At 39.1% G+C, this 17,979-nt stretch overlaps 1 protein-coding gene across 4 annotated transcripts; it reads left to right on the top strand.

Annotated features, from left to right (window-relative positions):
- Positions 1-1,224: 1,224 nt before the first annotated feature.
- LOC133888266 (DNA mismatch repair protein MSH1, mitochondrial-like) lies at positions 1,225-16,606 on the top strand. 4 transcript variants are annotated; one of them, XM_062328437.1, is made up of 22 exons: positions 1,225-1,522; positions 2,180-2,312; positions 2,401-2,498; positions 2,659-2,734; positions 3,319-3,389; positions 3,923-3,970; positions 4,697-4,761; positions 5,818-5,903; positions 6,447-6,611; positions 7,200-7,309; positions 8,550-8,655; positions 8,745-8,820; positions 9,031-9,089; positions 9,709-9,776; positions 11,627-11,800; positions 12,025-12,231; positions 12,482-12,735; positions 13,180-13,323; positions 13,953-14,004; positions 14,544-14,843; positions 15,315-16,022; positions 16,112-16,606. In XM_062328437.1, exons 2-22 carry the CDS (start codon positions 2,300-2,302, stop codon positions 16,337-16,339), a joined length of 3,108 nt encoding a protein of 1,035 aa, XP_062184421.1. In that variant the 5' UTR covers positions 1,225-1,522; positions 2,180-2,299; the 3' UTR covers positions 16,340-16,606. The 4 variants fall into 4 exon arrangements, with proteins under 4 accessions (XP_062184421.1, XP_062184420.1, XP_062184422.1 ...); XM_062328436.1 differs by having other exon boundaries at positions 3,270-3,389; XM_062328438.1 differs by lacking the exons at positions 1,225-1,522; positions 2,180-2,312 and having other exon boundaries at positions 2,430-2,498; positions 2,812-3,389.
- The last annotated feature ends 1,373 nt before the right edge of the window (positions 16,607-17,979 follow it).

Below are 17,979 nucleotides of genomic sequence, written 5' to 3'. Positions count from 1 at the left end.
AGGTTAACCTCAATGAGGAAGAGGATGAAGTCTTTTGGGCGTTAGATAAATCAAGGAGATTTACCACTAAGTCTCTGTATAGATTTCTCACATTTGAGGGTGTCTCTAGCAGGGGGGCTCAGGTTATCTGGAGAAGTAGAATTCCCTTTAGGATTAAAATTTTCTTATGACAAATGTCACACAACAAACTCATTGTTGCCATGTCCCTTAAGAAAAGAGGGTGGAAAAGGAGTGAGAGGTGCACTTTATGTGGTAAATCAGAGACTGCTGATCACATCTTTTTTGGTTCTATGATTGCTCAATGTGTCTGGAGTGATGTGCGAGAAATTTTTGGATGGAACGGCTTTCCTTGCTCGGTGGCTCCTGGGGTTGTCAAAATTTCTCAACTGCTGAGCTTATTCCTTTTTGCAGGACTTGCTTGGACTATCTGGAGATCTAGGAACAAAATAGCGATTGAAATGAAGTTTCCAAACAAGCCACTTGAAGTCTTATACAAATTGTTATGTCATTCATGCAGAGTTGGAGCATTCTCCTCAGAAAAAATGACAAGCTCATGGTGGATTGCGCCATCTCGGAGATCAGGGAATGGATGCGTGAGCCAGCTGAAGGGCTGGTATAAGATGTTTTTGAGACATAGAGGTCTGCTTCACTTATCTCTTGCTGCGTGTATAGTTATTGTGGAACTGATATCCCCAGTTTTTGTGTTTCTTTTGTTCTTCCTTTACTTGGGCGAGTTCTGTTAGCTTTCAATAAAAGTTTAGGTTTTCCTCCCTTAAAAAAAACCTAGGTTTGCTTCTTGTGTGTCTCATCAAGACGGAATTTTATTTCAATGATAGATGACGTATCTATCGACAGCATGATGTATGTGGTAGTTTTGTTAATCTTCAAGATTTGTATCTACAGTCTTTAATAGACGCTATGTAAATACATATGTATAATGATGTAAGTACTTATATATGTCTTTGAGTTGTACAGATGCTTATGAGAAAAAACAGTTGCACCATTATGTTCACTGCAAGTTGCAACAAACAAACAACATAGGCATGCATGGCCGGCCCAAGTCTCAGAACTAGAAGTCAGAGCGCAAAGCCTTTCCAGGCCTGCCAGTGCCAGGGCCCAGGGACCGTGAGCCCGTGACCCCTTCGGGCCCACTAGTCAAACGCTCCGGGAAGTGTGCGCACTACACCGAGAAACGTGCGGTGAAAACCTCCACGGCCTCCGCCTCCTCGCGGCCGCTCGCGCCCCGAGACACCCCAAAACCCCACGCCCCTCCTCCACCTCTCCCCCTTCCAACCCCCCCATTCCGGCGGGGACACGACGACGAAGCGGAGACTCGCACCGCGTACCGGAGGGCGGCGGCGGAACCCTGCCCCCCTCCCCCCCGCTGCTCTTCCCTCCGTCGCGGCGGCGCGATGCAGCGGCTGCTGGCAAGCTCGCTCGTTGCCGCCGCGCCGCGGTGGCTCCCCCTCGCCGACTCTTTCCTCCGGCGCCGTCACCCGCGCCGCTCCCGTCTCCCAATGCTGTAAGCCTTCTTCCCTCCCTCCCGGGCATTTTGACGCGTTTCAGCCTCGTTTTGCGGCGTTTTTGGTGCCGTGTGGGGGGTTTTCCCCCTTCCGTTTTTTCGCGTGGACGTCGCGGAGCATGAACCCCGCAATACGACGGCATTGGTGCAGACTTTTAGAGTGCGACACCGCAGTGGTGGGGTAATTTTTGGTGGCTCAGTGGATGTTTTGAACGAATCGCTTGTCTAGATAAATCTATTTGAAATCCTTGAGACCTGGGAACTAACTTGTTTACTGTCTCTATGATTGCAACGGTCCGAAACACTGATTAAACATGTACAAGTACCAACTAGAGAATGCTGGGAGAGTAGCCTTGCCCACCTTGGGAATGCTGGGAGAGTAGCCTTGCCCACCTTGGGATCATTGGCTAAAATTTGAATTGTATTGTAGTGATCCTTGTAGCTATAAGCACGAACGTGCAATTCAATTTGTTATAGGCACGAATGTTCAATATGTCTTGATTAGTGACCAACTGTAGCCTCATATACCTCAAGTCACTTTCACTGAAGAATGAAGTGCTTGACTTACTTTTTCACCAATTTGGATATAGTATGGCACTGTGGTCCATTTATATTGCTGACATAATCTCTATGACTGTCTTCGGCTGTTCGCTCCAGGCTATTCGACAGGAGGTCTTGGTCTAAACCAAGGAAGGTAGCACGAGGCATTTCAATGGTGTCTAGGAAATCAAACAAACAGGGAAAATACTGTGATGAAAGAATGCTGTTGCATATCCTATGGTGGAAAGAGGTGCATTCAAACAGCTAATATATCTCTCCCATGTAACAATGCTGATGCTTATGTTATTTATTACTGTTCAACTATTTAATGTTTTCAGCAAATGGAGAGGTGCAGAAAGCAGACATCCATGCATTTGACTCAGAGGCTTGTGTATTCGAATATATTAGGGTTGGATTCAACGTTGAGAAATGGAAGGTGAAGCATATGCTTTTTGCATGCTTGACATAATCATGCGATTGCCATTTGTCAAACAATTTATGGTTGCTAATTTTCTTTTAACATGTTCATTCTTTTCTTGAAAATGACAGGCTAACATGTTGTTATTATTGACTCAATGTTGATATGTTTTTTTCAGCCTAAAGGATGGAACCCTGAACATGGAAATGTTGCAATTCAAATCAAAGTTCCCTCGCGAGGTTCTACTTTGCAGAGTATGCTACTATCCATTATTCCATTAAGTTTACATTTGCAATCACTTTTGGGTTTTAAAAGGTATGATACTCCACAGAATTTGTTGGCAAAGGAAAGGAAATCTTAAAGTTGTCAACACCGACGGACCTTGTTCTTGCTATTCCCTCTACGCTACTTATACCAGAGATCTATATGACATGACAATTTGCTACATGCACTTCTGATAGATATTTGCTATGGGCCTATGTCACATGTCAGCATGTTCAGTTTGCAAGTTGTAATTTATAGAACAAGAATGTTCTATTTGTTTTACTACATACCCCTTAATCTGGATCCTCAATTATCTAGCTGGATTAGCTTTTAGCATTTTATCAAAATAGTATTCAGATGATTCAGATGTATTATATTTCTCCCTGTTGTCTTTCATTTATTCTCTCCCATCTAAGTTGGGAAATTCATGCACATTGGCCTTTTATTTTTCATGGTTACGAAATGTTTCCATGCTACTGAAATGAAATTATATGAATGTTTCGTATTTGATGATTTGTTACTCAGGTAGGAGATTTCTATGAAGCTGTTGGTTTTGATGCCTGCATTCTTGTAGAGCATGCAGGCTTAAATCCTTTTGGAGGCTTGCGTTCTGACAGTATTCCAAAAGCTGGCTGTCCAGTCATGGTATGCTATTTGTAACATTGTCTATGCTCTGTAATTTGGATTCACTCACCGAGAATCATCAACTTATTGTATCATTATGTAAAAAAGTACTATCAAGGTACTGGAGAACACTAAAACTTAATATTTCTGGATTATTCAGATATTTTTACAGTCTATGCACACTTCTGTGTCAGAACATCCATTTCGAATTATTTGACAATCACTGCTGTTACTTTTTCATTCTGGTTTTAAGTTTTAGTTTAAATGCAGCAGCATTTTTGCGCATTGGCTCCATTTTGCTGTTTTATGATAAGTGTGCATGACTACTTCTTCACTTGAGTCTCATTTGTCTGCATTCTGCAATTTTTTTTCTTGAGCACACAAGAGGACTGCGTGTCTTTGTATTAAGATGGATAAAAGTTTCAAGTACAAAAATGCAACCACTGAACAAACTATGAGATATATAGAGATTTGAAGTTATCATGTTTCATATTTAATTCATATCTTAATCTTCTTTTGGGAATAGTATGACATAAAATCAAGTTCACTTGCAGAATCTGCGGCAAACTTTGGATGATTTGACCCGGTGTGGTTATTCTGTGGTAAGATCTTAAACTCATTCCCCATGTGTCTAAAACCAGTTGTTTGCTGTAATATAGGAATGTAAACATAACTGTAAGATCTAAAACCACTGTTCCAACAAGCCATAAGTTCAGCGCACTGAGGTCATATGGCAATGCTTATTTGTAGTTGTACTGGGTATTGGGTTTTCAGACTTTATCGTCCCTTCCAGCTGAATGAGGTTAAGAATAAGCTTTTATATAACAATCGAAGGATGCAATTAATTGTTTGTTTTGGTGACTTATTGGTGTCATCATGATGCAATGCCTTTTACTGTGTTTTTCATTGGTTGCATCCCCTTGCTGTAACAAAATTGATCAGTCATGGCAGAAATTTCTTGTCAGATAATCGAAATGAGCTTTCGCAAATGAGTTGCTCAGATGATCATGCATCTATTAATATCACATGGTTTTCTTATACCAATTTGATTTGTCTGGAACGACCATTGACCACACATTATGTGGATGTGGCTAGGTTGCTCTATGGGTGACATTGCTAAAAAAATTCTGACATTACATGTACGATTCATTCAATTATGTGCAGTACCAGATCATACAGTGTAATCTATAACCATATATTGCAAATTTTGACCATTGATTTGTCTGTTACTTTAGGCATATGCTGTAGCATTTAACCAGTCTACATACTGATGCTGATGTTTTCTAGTGACATTGTACATTATTTGGTCTGTTAATATTGACATACAGTGCATAGTTGAGGAAATTCAAGGCCCAACTCAAGCCCGTGCGCGGAAAGGTCGATTTATTTCTGGGTAATTTCAGAACTATGTAATGTACTGTATGTGTTTTGCTAAGCACTTCATTTTCTATTGAGCTGTGGATGCTATTTGAGAGGGTTACTGTTTCACAATGCTGATTCGGTACTCTGTGGTGTGTGCATTGGCTTGTCAATCCGAGTCATGCACACAGCTTACCTCTTGCTGAATCTGATCTGTTGCTGTTGCCGTTGCTATTTTATCAAGGTTGTACCTACCTTATTGATGATGTTGTTGCTGTGATGTATTTTCAGAAGTTCTAGAAAAGATTCGTTGTAGTTCACATGGATTTTTACTTGTCACTTTGAGGAGGTTTTTCCAAATAAATCATTGTGTCAGATTGAGCATGATTGTTCATCATTGTGATGGTTATTTATTGATTGTAACTTTCCTCAAAGTTCACAAGATGAGGGGTTCATTGCTTTGTTTGCTGTCCTTGCATGTCCTCACACACAATCTTTAATTTTCACGCACCAACCAGTTCAAACAAGCTTTTGAGGGAGGGGTGGTTAATATATTTCAACACCACCCCTCACATCTAGTTTCCACAAGGTTTATAACATGACTCAGTGGGCCGTAATTATCTTTTCTCAAAATTGCACTGGCCAGCTCACAAGTGCAGAACTTAATCTTTTTTACCATGTTGAGTTTTATGCAATGGCTAATTCAACCCGAACTTAAGCTGTTGAGAAAACATGTGCAATATACTTCAACACTCCTCACGTCTAGGCTCTTCTAGGCTCTACTGGGCCTATGATATGGATTCAAAATGGGTTGCAAATTGCGCCAGCCAGATCTAGGTCCTGACCTCAGAATAATTACAGTACGCACAAAGATGTTCATCATAACTTGTCAGACGTTTGATGTTACATGTTCATTTATGATGCATTGCTTTCTAATTTGATGATGTAGTGTTTGTCCTCTTTGAATCTGTTTATTTTTGCAATGGTACCTACAATTGGCATCCAATATTAAGAACTTTTGCTGCTTTTATTGCTTGTGCTTTGATATTTCATCAGTTCATAATCTTAAATTTCCTTTTCTTTTTTACAGGCATGCACATCCTGGTAGTCCATATGTATTTGGTCTTGCTGAAGTAGACCATGATGTAGAGTTCCCTGATCCAATGCCTGTAGTTGGTATGTTGTAGTTCTATATTTCTACCCAGTACCTCTGGATTAGTATTTTTTTTTTCTGTTCCATCGTATCTGTGACAGTTAATCAACTATTCAGTTTCTTCTTCACATAATTTTACTGTGCAGCATGTTACACGTTTATTCACTCTATGTTATTAGATCGTAAATGGCACCATGCATGAAATTTGAGCAGTGGATGGTCTAGTCAATGGGCTCATATGGAATGCCAGTTTCTTGTGTTGAATAATAAGTTTTTTTTTCTTACTAATTTTGGGTGGATAATCTCCAAGCGGTATAACAACTTGTCATAATATTATGCTTATATTAGATGAGAACTCAGTAACAGATAGCAAGATGTGTATATCTATACTATATACGCTGCTACGAACTTTCTATGTCTGTATGTCATTTACAGTATTGTGTTCCTGGAGGAAATACGTGACATTTTAAGTTGTAAAATATACTGTCATTTCTGTTCTTGACTTTTGAATTCCCCAGTTAAATACTCAAACATAGATAGTACATCACGGTGTTCTCATTCATCAGGGATTTCACGCTCTGCAAAAGGATACTGTGTGATATCTGTGCTAGAGACGATGAAAACTTACTCAGCTGAGGAGGGCCTAACAGAGGAGGCTGTGGTTACTAAGCTTCGCATATGTCGTTACCATCATCTATACCTTCACAGTTCTTTGAGGAACAATGCTTCAGGTTTGAATTTATATTCCTGAGGAAATTGTCTTCTTATATTATTTATTTTGTTTGATCCGGAAACAACTTTCTGGAACCTGGGCATCAGAATCTTCTATTTTATGCTGTTATGTTCTTATTTTTAATTTTTTATGATATAATATATAGAAGTTTCAAATTTGATTTTTTATTTTTCAAAAATGTTGTCAGTTATCAGATATTACACTTCTCTATCACGAATAATTCATTGGTACATCCTATGTTCTATAATATCTTGAGAATTAATAATCTATGGGTAATGTTGAATAGCATCTTTTTTACACAGTTGACTGGCTTGGAGCTTTCTTTCTTGAAACACATTTTCAAAGCCAGTTAGCCCTTCACATCTTTTTCTGCATCTCAAGTTATTAATTCCTATTTGAAATGTTGTAATAGATATTACTGCTGTATGATGCAAGAAATTCCTCATATAATAACTGTAATGTAATTTATGGAGGCAGAGTTTATGTGTCATTAGCATCACATTATGCATCCAACAAATGCAGTCAATATCTATGTGTGATTTTGAACTTGCTGTTTGTTTCATATATTTTCTTTCATTTGCTGTAGGGACATCACGCTGGGGGGAATTCGGTGAAGGAGGGCTCTTGTGGGGAGAGTGCAATGGGAAGTCCTTTGAGTGGTTTGACGGTTCACCTATCGAGGAACTTTTATGCAAGGTCTGTCACGGCTGTATCTTATTGTCTTTATAGGGTAGGGCCATACTGGAAATATATATTAACAATATAGTAAAACCGTACAAACGGTCTAAACAACCAGAGTATCAAATTTCGAAATCATACATGTTCTACAAGACAATAAAACAAAACCTCAAACGGTCTTTTTGGAAGAGGGGGTTGCTTTAGGAATTTTCAGCAATTAGTTTGAAGGTTTTGGCATTGTTAAAAAAATCAATGATCGGTAGCTGCTCGGTCGGCTAGGGAGTAGGGATTAATTGGTTAATTGGGGATTAACTGAATTAATCGGTCGACCATTAAACATGTATAAGATGCTAAGAACTAACTAGGACATCAAGGTGTTACCTTGATGGCTTGATATTGTAGTTTTGATGACGAATGCTTGATTGGAAGGCGATAAATCTGCAAAATAAATAACAATCTATGAGTATGTGCTTCAAATATAAACTATAAATTCCAAAAAAATGATAGCAGTCATTCTCATTCAACCAAACACATAAAAATAGACTCAAAAGTCTCAAATACAAATAAAAAGGACAACAGTCAAGCACACATGACAGCAGTTCACACATGATAGCAGTTCACACAATCACAATTCACACATAGACACATAGTTCATCTAACTCAAATAAGTTCTATGCAGCAATTTTAAATAAGTTGACAAGTTGTAGGCTCAAATATCCATTGGTTCATCCGCTTCATTCTCTTTGGTTGAAATCTGGAGCTGGGCGAGTCGTTTGCGACTAAGTCAGGGGATTAATCGGCCAGTCAACCCAATTAATCAGTAGTCAACCCGATTAATCGGGTTGTCAGACCGATTAATCAGCCGGCCGATTTTAGAGCCGATAACAGGCTAATCTACTTGTTGCCCTGCCGATCACCAATTAATCAGCTGATCGGCCGATTTTTTCATCAATGGGTTTTGGATTCCAAGCAGGCCCTAAGAAGGATATAACATTGTAATCACATTTGGAATAACTCTCATTATTGAGAATGCGTGTCTCGTCCTGTTTTGTGTGTTGCAATAATTATTCTGAAGGATATAACATTGGAACCACATTTGGAATAACTCTCATTATTGAGAATGTGTGTCTCGTCCTGTTTTGTGTGTTGCAATAATTATTCTGCTTTTCCTGGAGCTGTTAATGTGCCACTGGTTGTTCTATATCCTCATTTAGCCTTATATTTTGGTTCTTGTAACTAAAAAAGATGGTTTGTCAAGGTGCGGGAAATATATGGCCTTGATGAGAAAACTATTTTCCGCAATGTCACCGTTTCGTTGGAAGGCAGGCCTCAACCTCTCTATCTTGGAACTGCTACTCAAATTGGTATGCTGCAGCTTTCTTTGATATAGCTTATCTTTTTAAATAGCCTTCTAAAGTTAATGAATTTTATTTCTGAAATTCATGTGCTGTAGGAGTCATACCAACTGAGGGAATACCAAGTTTGCTAAAAATGGTGCTCCCTTCAAATTGTGGCGGGCTTCCATCAATGTATGTATTGTAGTTATATGTTGGATTAACTGTATAATATTGCTTAGTAGTTCAACTGATCAACAAATATATGCTAGTCTAAAGGACAACTCTCTCTCTCTCTCTCTCTCTGTGTGTGTGTGTGTGTGTGTCACTGGCATGGGTTTTGTTATCAATGGTTCTATGTGTTAGCTTTAGTTCTTGAGATTTAGCTTTTCTTGTGATATTCAGGTATATTAGAGATCTTCTTCTTAATCCTCCTTCATTCGATGTTGCATCGGCGGTTCAAGGTAAAATCTCTTAAACCTTGCAGCTGTAATTTGTTCATGGAAAATCTGGCTTAAGAGTTGGAACTTTGAACTCATTGTGCATTGTAATACACATTTGATTTGTAAATAACTGCAAATATTCATGTTTGCAATTTTAATATTGCCCCGGGATGAACACAAAAAAGGGGATAAAATGGCAAATCATAACATATAGTTTCAGCTGAATTTAGTAGATGAAATTTTGCATGCTCTTCTGTTCTGACTACTTTTTGATGATTTGGGTGTTATGGCTCAAAATGGCACTTCTTTCTTTGAGAAGACATTGTGCATAGGTGCATTAGAAATTCACAGGTAAAACATGGGAAGTATTTTTTTTTCATGCCTAAGTTAATCTTGCATTGGTACTATAGGATCATCAGAAAAATTTGCTTTGGGTTGCTGGAAACAAATTCGCCTAATTGCAGATTCTGAGTTTCTATCCATCTATCATGCGGTTTTAGATTTCTTGGTTTGATTATTTCTTAACAATATTTCTTGGAAAACAACTATAAAAGCAATTGTCCTATGTTGCGCCATTTTACTCCCAGGAAAATGTTAGCTCCCAGGATTAGATGATGACCAATTTATATCTTTGTTGCAGAGGCTTGCAGGCTTATGGGCAGCATAACTTGCTCCATTCCTGAATTTACTTGCATTCCGGCAGCAAAGGTTACTTCTTTATATGTTCGGAGTAAATATGCGCAATTGTCCCATCAGTCATCCTATGAATTATTTTCCTTCGATGCATGTTCATTCTAGATAAGTGAATTTGATGTTTTGTGAAATTAGACCCTAGCAGTCTCACGACTCTCATGTAAGTAAAGTGCAACAACCAATTGGCCAGACTTGTGCATGAAGTGCTCGCTCTGTTTACTTATACGAGGTGTATTTAGAATTTGCACATGGAATAAAGAATGCGGAATTGACTAGACTATCCCCAATGCTACTTTGGTCATTCCCTCTAAATGCTTGCTAGATCACTCCTAAGATGGTGTATTCAATGCATGAGATGCTTTGCATTGATAGCATGCCTGCTTTTTTTTATATGGAGACACAACGACCATGCAGGCCTTGCTTATCCTACACATCATTGTTTCCTTGATTTGTGTGTGCTTTGCTGTTTAGTGTTTACTGCTGTACAACTAGAGCACATTCAATAAGGTCATATAAGGAAAAGTTTTATATATATTGCCTTGTTTAGTGTGTTTGCCATATGTAAATCAACAAAATCAAGAGAAAAAGCATGCCCAATATAAGTAAATGGAGGGGTTGTCTGATTTTGATATGGCGTGGCGCAGGGGCCTCAGCCCACGGCACAAGAAGAGGACCAAGCCTTCTTCTTCTTTCTTGCCTACCCTCCCTAGGACTCATGACTGCCTTTTATAGACAAGGTGCCCAACAAATCAAAGCAACAACCCAACTAACAAATCTTATTGGCTAACAACCCTAAACTAGGCTTAACAAACTAATGGATTAGCTGCAGGTGCTGCTGGATCACGTCCTGTGGCCTTCACGCCACAACATTACACCACTCCCCGAAGACAGCTCGTCCTTGAGCTGTCCTATGGTGGCCACGTTGTGCTTGTGCCATGGGCCAACTGCTGCTGCCTTGTCGCAATGTATTGTTGCTGCCTTGCCACATGGCCATTCTGCTGTCCTTGATCCAGGGTCTAAGGCCCATAATAGATTTAGACTGAGTTACACAAGCTGTATGAATGATTTTTGAGGAAGCATCAGTGTTGCTAGTTGGCCACTTTTGCTCTAATAGATATATAGATTTCCATGAGCTATGCAAAATGGCCTGTGAGATTAGCTTAGTTCTAATCTATGTGCATGGCTCATTTTTTATCATAAATATGTTCATCTTTTTAATTCTAGTGGTGTAAGGACAAAGATATCCAAAAAATACTGTTGGCTATAATTTAGGGTTGGCTTGCGGTTATTGTGCTGTGCTGTACTTATTTTTTGAGCTGTTGTAGAAAGAAATTGTGAAATATCTTGTAGTATATTTGAGAAATTAAATTAAATTTAGATAAATCTTGTTATGTAACTGTTACTTATCTCACACGTGCAATTTGAAACAAATTAGTATCTCCATGTGCAACTTAGATTAGAAGAAAGGCAGTTAGTCTAACACGAAAATTTGTACAAGTAGTTCCACCAAACGAGATTACCCTAATTGACTACAATGCCAAATGGAGGCTTAGACTCATTAAATGGTTGAACATATTTCCTAATTTTCTAAATTAATCTGTAGAGACCTTGTTAACCTTCAGTGCCAAACATCTATTTTGCATTCCTCTTATTATTATCTATTTTTTATTTCTCTTTTGAAAATTCAGTATATCCCGTTAGTTGGTGCCTATCAATGTAGATGCTATCGTGTGATTCTATGCCATCTCATTTTGACCCTCTCATTCATACCTGCAATGATTTCATGTAGCAGCTTCCCACTTAATTTTCTTGTACTTCATCTCATTTATTTGTCTGATTCTGATTCAGCAATGTTGATTTTGCAGCTTGTGAAGCTGCTTGAGTCAAAAGAGGCCAATCACATTGAATTTTGTAGAATAAAAAATGTCCTTGACGAGATTATGCTCATGAGTAGAAATGCTGAGCTTTCAGCTGTCCTGAACAAATTGCTGATACCTGTTTCTGTGGTTACTGGTTTGAAAGTTGAAGCTGATATGCTTGTAAGTGCCTTTTAAGACTTTAAGTTTCTTGTGGTATACTGGATATTACTCGTAATGCACCACTTTGATTGCTGCAAAGCTTTGCCTGTCTTTTATATTTGATATACATGTGGTGTACTTGGGTAATACTTTTGAGATTCCTCATTTTATTTTGTATATTTACTGATTTGAATTTCCCTTCCATTTGTTATTGATCTGGAGCATTTCCTTTTACCCTTTTGCAGGTGAATGAATGTAGCATTATTTCGCAGCGTATATCTGAAGTGATTTCTTTAGGTATTGAAAGTGATCAGGCAATAAATTCATTCGAATATATTCCCAAGGAGTTATTTAATGATATGGAGTCATCTTGGAAGGGGCGTGTGAAAAGGATCCATGCTGAAGAAGAGTTCAGGAATGTTGATATAGCTGCTGAGGCATTATCAACAGCGGTGGGTTTTGAGCAATTCTTTTCTGTATAATATTTGACCCCTATTTTTTTTCTTGCATAGTCAAATATTTCCATTACCCCTTGATGGCATCTGTATTGAAATTATTGACTAGTCTATGACCACAGCCAGCGTCTCCAACGTGGGATATGATACTGCATATTTGCTGGAGACAACATGAGATTTTTTTCGTTTGCATTTCCTTGGACTCACCTATTGCTTGGTTAATACTAATATATATTGTGATTTTCAGGTCATTGAAGATTTTATACCAATTATTTCAAGAGTAAAATCTGTATCCTCAAATGGAGGTCCTAAAGGTGAAATCTGTTATGCAAAAGAGCACGAGGCTGTTTGGTTTAAAGGGAAGCGGTTCATACCAAATGTATGGGCTAACACAGCTGGTGAGCAACAAATTAAACAACTGAAGCCTGCAATTGATTCAAAAGGCAGAAAGGTTGGGGAGGAATGGTTTACAACAATCAAAGTTGAGAATGCATTAACCAGGTACTGCCCCATGGGATGACTGCTAGCAGATCTTACAGCCTGACTTAACAAATGCTTCAGCAATCTGGCACCTCAGTTGCTTGGTTGAAACATCCTATAGTTGGGTCATTATCAGAAGTTGCTACATCAGTATAATATGAAACCTTTGCTGTGGTCATAGGAAAATGCTACTGCATGTTAGTAAAATATATACATGTTTCATGTTTAAAATGTTGCATTCATTAAATGTTATTATGTCACCTTCTATTATTATGTTTTTTTGTTGTCCTACTTTTTACAAAATTACGTATTGATGCACCATAGTATTTTGATTGATACACATTAGAAGTATCCTACAATAAGCTAGTTTTCTTACATTCTAGGGCATACAATTGCAATGGAAAACTCGTTTCCACAGTAACTTTTACTAGAATTACGCTGATGTTTCTTTGTTTGTTTGTTCAGGTACCATGAAGCTTGTGATAATGCAAAAAATAAAGTTCTTGAGCTGTTGAGAGGGCTTTCAAGTGAATTGCAGGCCAAGATTAACATCCTTGTCTTCTGCTCAACATTGCTCATCATAGCAAAAGCACTTTTTGGTCATGTTAGGTGATTACTTTTGTCCTTGCTTTTAGGCACATTCTATGAAGCAATGCACGCTTTCTTTTATAACATTGGATAAAGCTTACGTTCTTGCTATTCTGCAAATTAACCAAGGCTCAAAATTTTGGCACCCAAGCAGCTCAACCAAGCAAGCTTTGGACTGCGTACTAGTAGGAAGTGGTGAATAGCCAAATGAATGACTTTTGCCAAAAAAAAAAGTACTCAAGATATAAATCTGGCCACTTTTTTTTTTGACGCCATAAATCTGGCCATTTGGTGTTTCTCAAATTAAACAATTTGATGATCATTGAAATGGCCAGTTGTTTTGCATAAAGGACTGGTCTGGTATCATTAGTGAGCCAGCGGCTAGTCAGTCACCAAAATTAGCTTCTTAGTGAAACTTGTTAAATTTCTTGGTATGCCACAAAGTGAAACTTGGATTTGGTGTATCTCTCTATGTTATGTAGTTGAGATATTTGCCAGAAGCCTATTGACAAAATATTTTGCATTGTGTTTGGTGATCTACAAGGCAGAGTGTTATCGGTTCTGCACGCTGATGTTATTGCTGTCGGTGTCTGGCAGCCCATGTATGCACAGTGGTCTTATTCATGTTTTTGTTCTTTTATCTTGAGCAGTGAGGCCCGCAGAAGGGGTTGGATGCTTCCTACTATATCTCCATTATCAAAGGTACAACCTTTGAACCATATTTCTGTATTTTGAGTCTCTTCCTCCTTCCCTCCTCTCCTCACTCCCTCCATCCATCTGTGTTAGTAAACGAGTGCTGTCTGCTGTGTATGTTGTTGTTCTAGTTGTCAAATTTTACTGTATGGCATTCAGTAGTTTAGTTTATTTAAGTAGTCATGTGTCATTTTCATGCATGCATATCTAGCCCAGTTACAACAAATTTTGGCATGACATGATAATACTGTATTTGTCTCAACCATATCTCTGAAATTCTGTATGTTACATAGACATATCAACTGTTTCTCAAGCGGCCAGCAAGTTTTCCTTCTGTGTTATTTGAGTTACAAATTTGTGTTGTGGCCTGGTAGTATTGTCAAGTACAAATGATGATGCTTTATTTTGACTGAGAAGAGTTAAAATATAGTTTAGTTGGACCAGCAATGTTTAGAAGATGACAGACATGAGCTGTGCTGTTTATCATTTGCCAGATGACATGTTCCTTTCTTTTTTTCTGCTCAAATACCTTTATTATACTTGTGCAGGACTGTGTTGTGAAGGGAAGTTCAAATGAAATGGATTTACTAGGACTCTTTCCTTACTGGCTTGACATTAATCAAGGGAATGCAATACTGAATGATGTCCACATGCACTCTTTATTTGTTCTGACTGGCCCAAATGGTGGTGGTAAATCTAGTATGCTGCGATCAGTTTGTGCAGCTGCATTGCTTGGAATATGTGGCCTGATGGTGCCTGCTGTTTCAGCTCTAATCCCACATTTTGATTCCATTATGCTGCATATGAAAGCCTATGACAGCCCAGCTGATGGGAAAAGTTCATTTCAGGTGCCAATTTTGTAGCTTTGCATAAAATTTGTGGCGTTGACGAGTTACATTCTCGGATGCATGCGCTGTTAACATCACACATCTTAGTTATTTTCATGGTGGAATTTGACCTGTTGAAAGTTAGTTAATTTGTGGTGTTGCTTTTGTAAACTAATTAGGTAGGTTTTCTTTGGTGTTTTTAGTCATCCAACCTTCTTGCTTCTTCCACCAATTCGGTACAACTCCAAGCACATTAATTGCATCACGTTACATGTATGTTGTTGAACTAGGCTTATCTTTGTTCTCATATTTCTGACCAAGGATGACATTAATTGCTGTGCGAGAACCATTTGGCTCCCCGCTTTGCATATGATAGATTATTTATTTCCTGATTCTAGAAAGTTGTGTTTGGTTATTGGCCTCTGTGGTTTCACCATAAACTGTCTAAATACCTGTTGCAAATATTTTGTTTTGACTTCCTATTTTTTGCAGATTGAAATGTCAGAAATGCGCTCTTTAGTCAGCCGAGCTACTGCTAGGAGTCTTGTTCTGATTGATGAAATATGTAGGGGCACAGAAACTGCAAAAGGAACCTGCATAGCTGGTAGCATCATTGAAAGGCTCGATAATGTTGGCTGCCTAGGCATCATATCAACTCACCTGCATGGCATTTTTGACCTGCCTCTCTCACTCAACCATACTGATTTCAAAGCTATGGGAACTGAAGTGATTGATGGGTGCATTCAACCAACATGGAGATTAATGGATGGCATCTGTAGAGAAAGCCTTGCGTTTCAAACAGCCCGGAGGGAAGGCATGCCTGACTTGATAATTAGAAGGTCTGAAGAGCTATATTTGGCTATGGGCACAAACAACAAGCAAACAGCATCAATGGTCCACAATGAGCCTTCTAATGCCAGCTCCAGCGTAAATGGCTTGGTTGAGAAGCCTGATTCTCTGAGAAACAGACTAAAACTTCCACATGGTGCCTTTGGGCTACTGCAAAAGGAAGTTGAGAGCACTGTTACCATGATATGCAAGAAGAAACTGTTGGACCTCTTTAACAAAGGAAGCATCTCAGAACTGGTTGAGGTGGTCTGTGTTGCTGTAGGTGCAAGAGAGCAACCACCACCTTCAACTGTTGGCAGGTCTAGCATCTATGTAATTATCAGAAGTGACAACAAGCTGTATGTGGGACAGGTAAAGTCTTGATCATATTTCCTGTATTGTTCAGTGTCTCGACGTTTCTCTTTAGAGGCCATAAAATGCTGACCCCATTCTGCCTGCAGACGGATGATCTTGTGGGCCGTCTTCATGCTCACAGATTGAAGGAAGGTATGCAGGATGCCACGATATTATACGTCGTGGTTCCTGGCAAGAGCGTTGCCTGCCAGCTGGAGACTCTTCTCATAAATCAGCTTCCTTTGAAGGGTTTTAAGCTCATCAATAAGGCCGATGGAAAGCACCGGAACTTTGGTATATCTCTTATCTCTGGAGAGGCAATTGCTACTCAGTGAACTAAACAACCGATTGCTGCTCAGTGAACTAAACAACCGAAGCTCTAATGTAACTCTTCGATGTGAGCCTCGTTTTCAATTCTCATCTCTTTTGGCTACTTAATAGGAGGCAGGAGCAAACTGACACAATGCCGCCCCAATTTTGTCCAAATGATAGTTGTGCTAGCTTTGTGCATAGTAGGGGCATTTCGATGTGTAAGGATGTACAATGCAAGTGTTTAGCAATGCAATACGACTTTTGTCGCGCAATTGACCTAGTGCGATTGATTCATTTGTTCAATCTGTGCGTGTGCTTCTAGTGACATAGAGCGTGATCCCTTGCAAGTAGTAGCTGGGTACACTCCAAGAAAATGGAGATCAAAGCATTGGTGTGTTAGATTCTAGGGCATACTTTCAGAACTCTTTAAAAATGAGGGCAGGTACCCCTATATGTTTTCACCAACACTCCGAATATTCTGTGAGAAAGATGCACTTTTTGCTTGAAAGTTTTGGCGATCGAAGTACCCTGATCTCATGATTCTCATCATTAGATTCCATGGAGGTAGGACTATGATAGAACCCTGTGAGATGAGCGAGATACCCCAACTCTCATAGTCCCATTCCACTGCTGGCACACGTAAGATAATCATTTTCAACGGTTTTACTTCAGGATAATCAAATATGATGAGATTTTTATTCCTTTTAGCGTTTTAACGATTTTTTTTTACGGTTTTTGTTATGAATGGATTTCTAATGTCATTTCTTTTAGAACGAGATTCTCTATACTTTATCTTCACGATTCTTCTCAAAGGAAAGTTATTGAAGATAAGAAAATAAAGTGAATAAAAATAGAGAAAAAAATTAAAAAAAGAACAAAATAAAGATAACATAGTCAGAGATGATCTAAGGGTAGCAACCAGCAGCGATGCTATTAGTGCCGTTTGATACCTATCGCAGCCACGGTTATGCCACGTCGGCGGTCGGCATCCGATGCGGCTGACACCAACTAGCGACGGATCTACGTCGTCAGAACATGCTCGTGTTAGGCGCACGGTGACGGGCAGAAGTCGTACTGATCTTTGTATGGAACTGTGCACAACGAATCATTGCTTCTCGTTTAATTCCATTTTGTATGATGGGTTCGTCGTGTCTGGGTCACGCGGCGAATGTAACACTTCAACCAGCACTTGGCGCCATGCTACTACTGGCCCCTACGTGCACTGCTGATCACTACCCAGCTATGGAATGTAAGTGTTCCATCAGCTGGATCATCACAGGCAGTCCGTAAGACCGTAACCATTTTTTTTTTTTTTTTGACGCCGTAACCAGTTTTTTTAACCATGGTACGTAACCAGTTCCTCCCCGGCTCCCCGCAACAAAGAACATGACCTTTGACTGGGCTCTTGACCTTTGCATGACAAGATGGAGTGTATAATGGGGCGATGCCAGCGGTCAATAATAGATGTTGTATGGGATTTTGGATCACGTGGATGAGAGAAAGGAGAGAAACGTTATCTAGTAATTCACAAATGATCTATTAGATGTCTTGTTGCTATATAAACCATTATTTATGTGGTTATTATTGTCTATAATATTGTATGCGGGTCTTTTAAACAACTTATAGACAATTCACTGTATAAGTTATTTTCAATATTATCTAT

This window comes from Phragmites australis, chromosome 13 (assembly GCF_958298935.1).
Source record: "Phragmites australis chromosome 13, lpPhrAust1.1, whole genome shotgun sequence".
NCBI classification, from domain to species: Eukaryota; Viridiplantae; Streptophyta; class Magnoliopsida; order Poales; family Poaceae; genus Phragmites; species Phragmites australis.
The sequence above is the reverse complement of the archived record's forward strand: the minus strand, read 5'-3'. Positions and strand labels throughout refer to the sequence as shown.

Coding starts and splice junctions, on each gene's coding strand:
- LOC133888266 (XM_062328436.1), top strand. CDS start 1,413: ATGCAGCGGCTGCTGGCAAGCTCGCTCGTTGCCGCCGCGCCGCGGTGG. Junction 7,310..8,549: donor TCGAGGAACTTTTATGCAAG/GTCTGTCACGGC, acceptor TGGTTTGTCAAG/GTGCGGGAAATATATGGCCT. Junction 9,090..9,708: donor TGTTGCATCGGCGGTTCAAG/GTAAAATCTCTT, acceptor TCTTTGTTGCAG/AGGCTTGCAGGCTTATGGGC.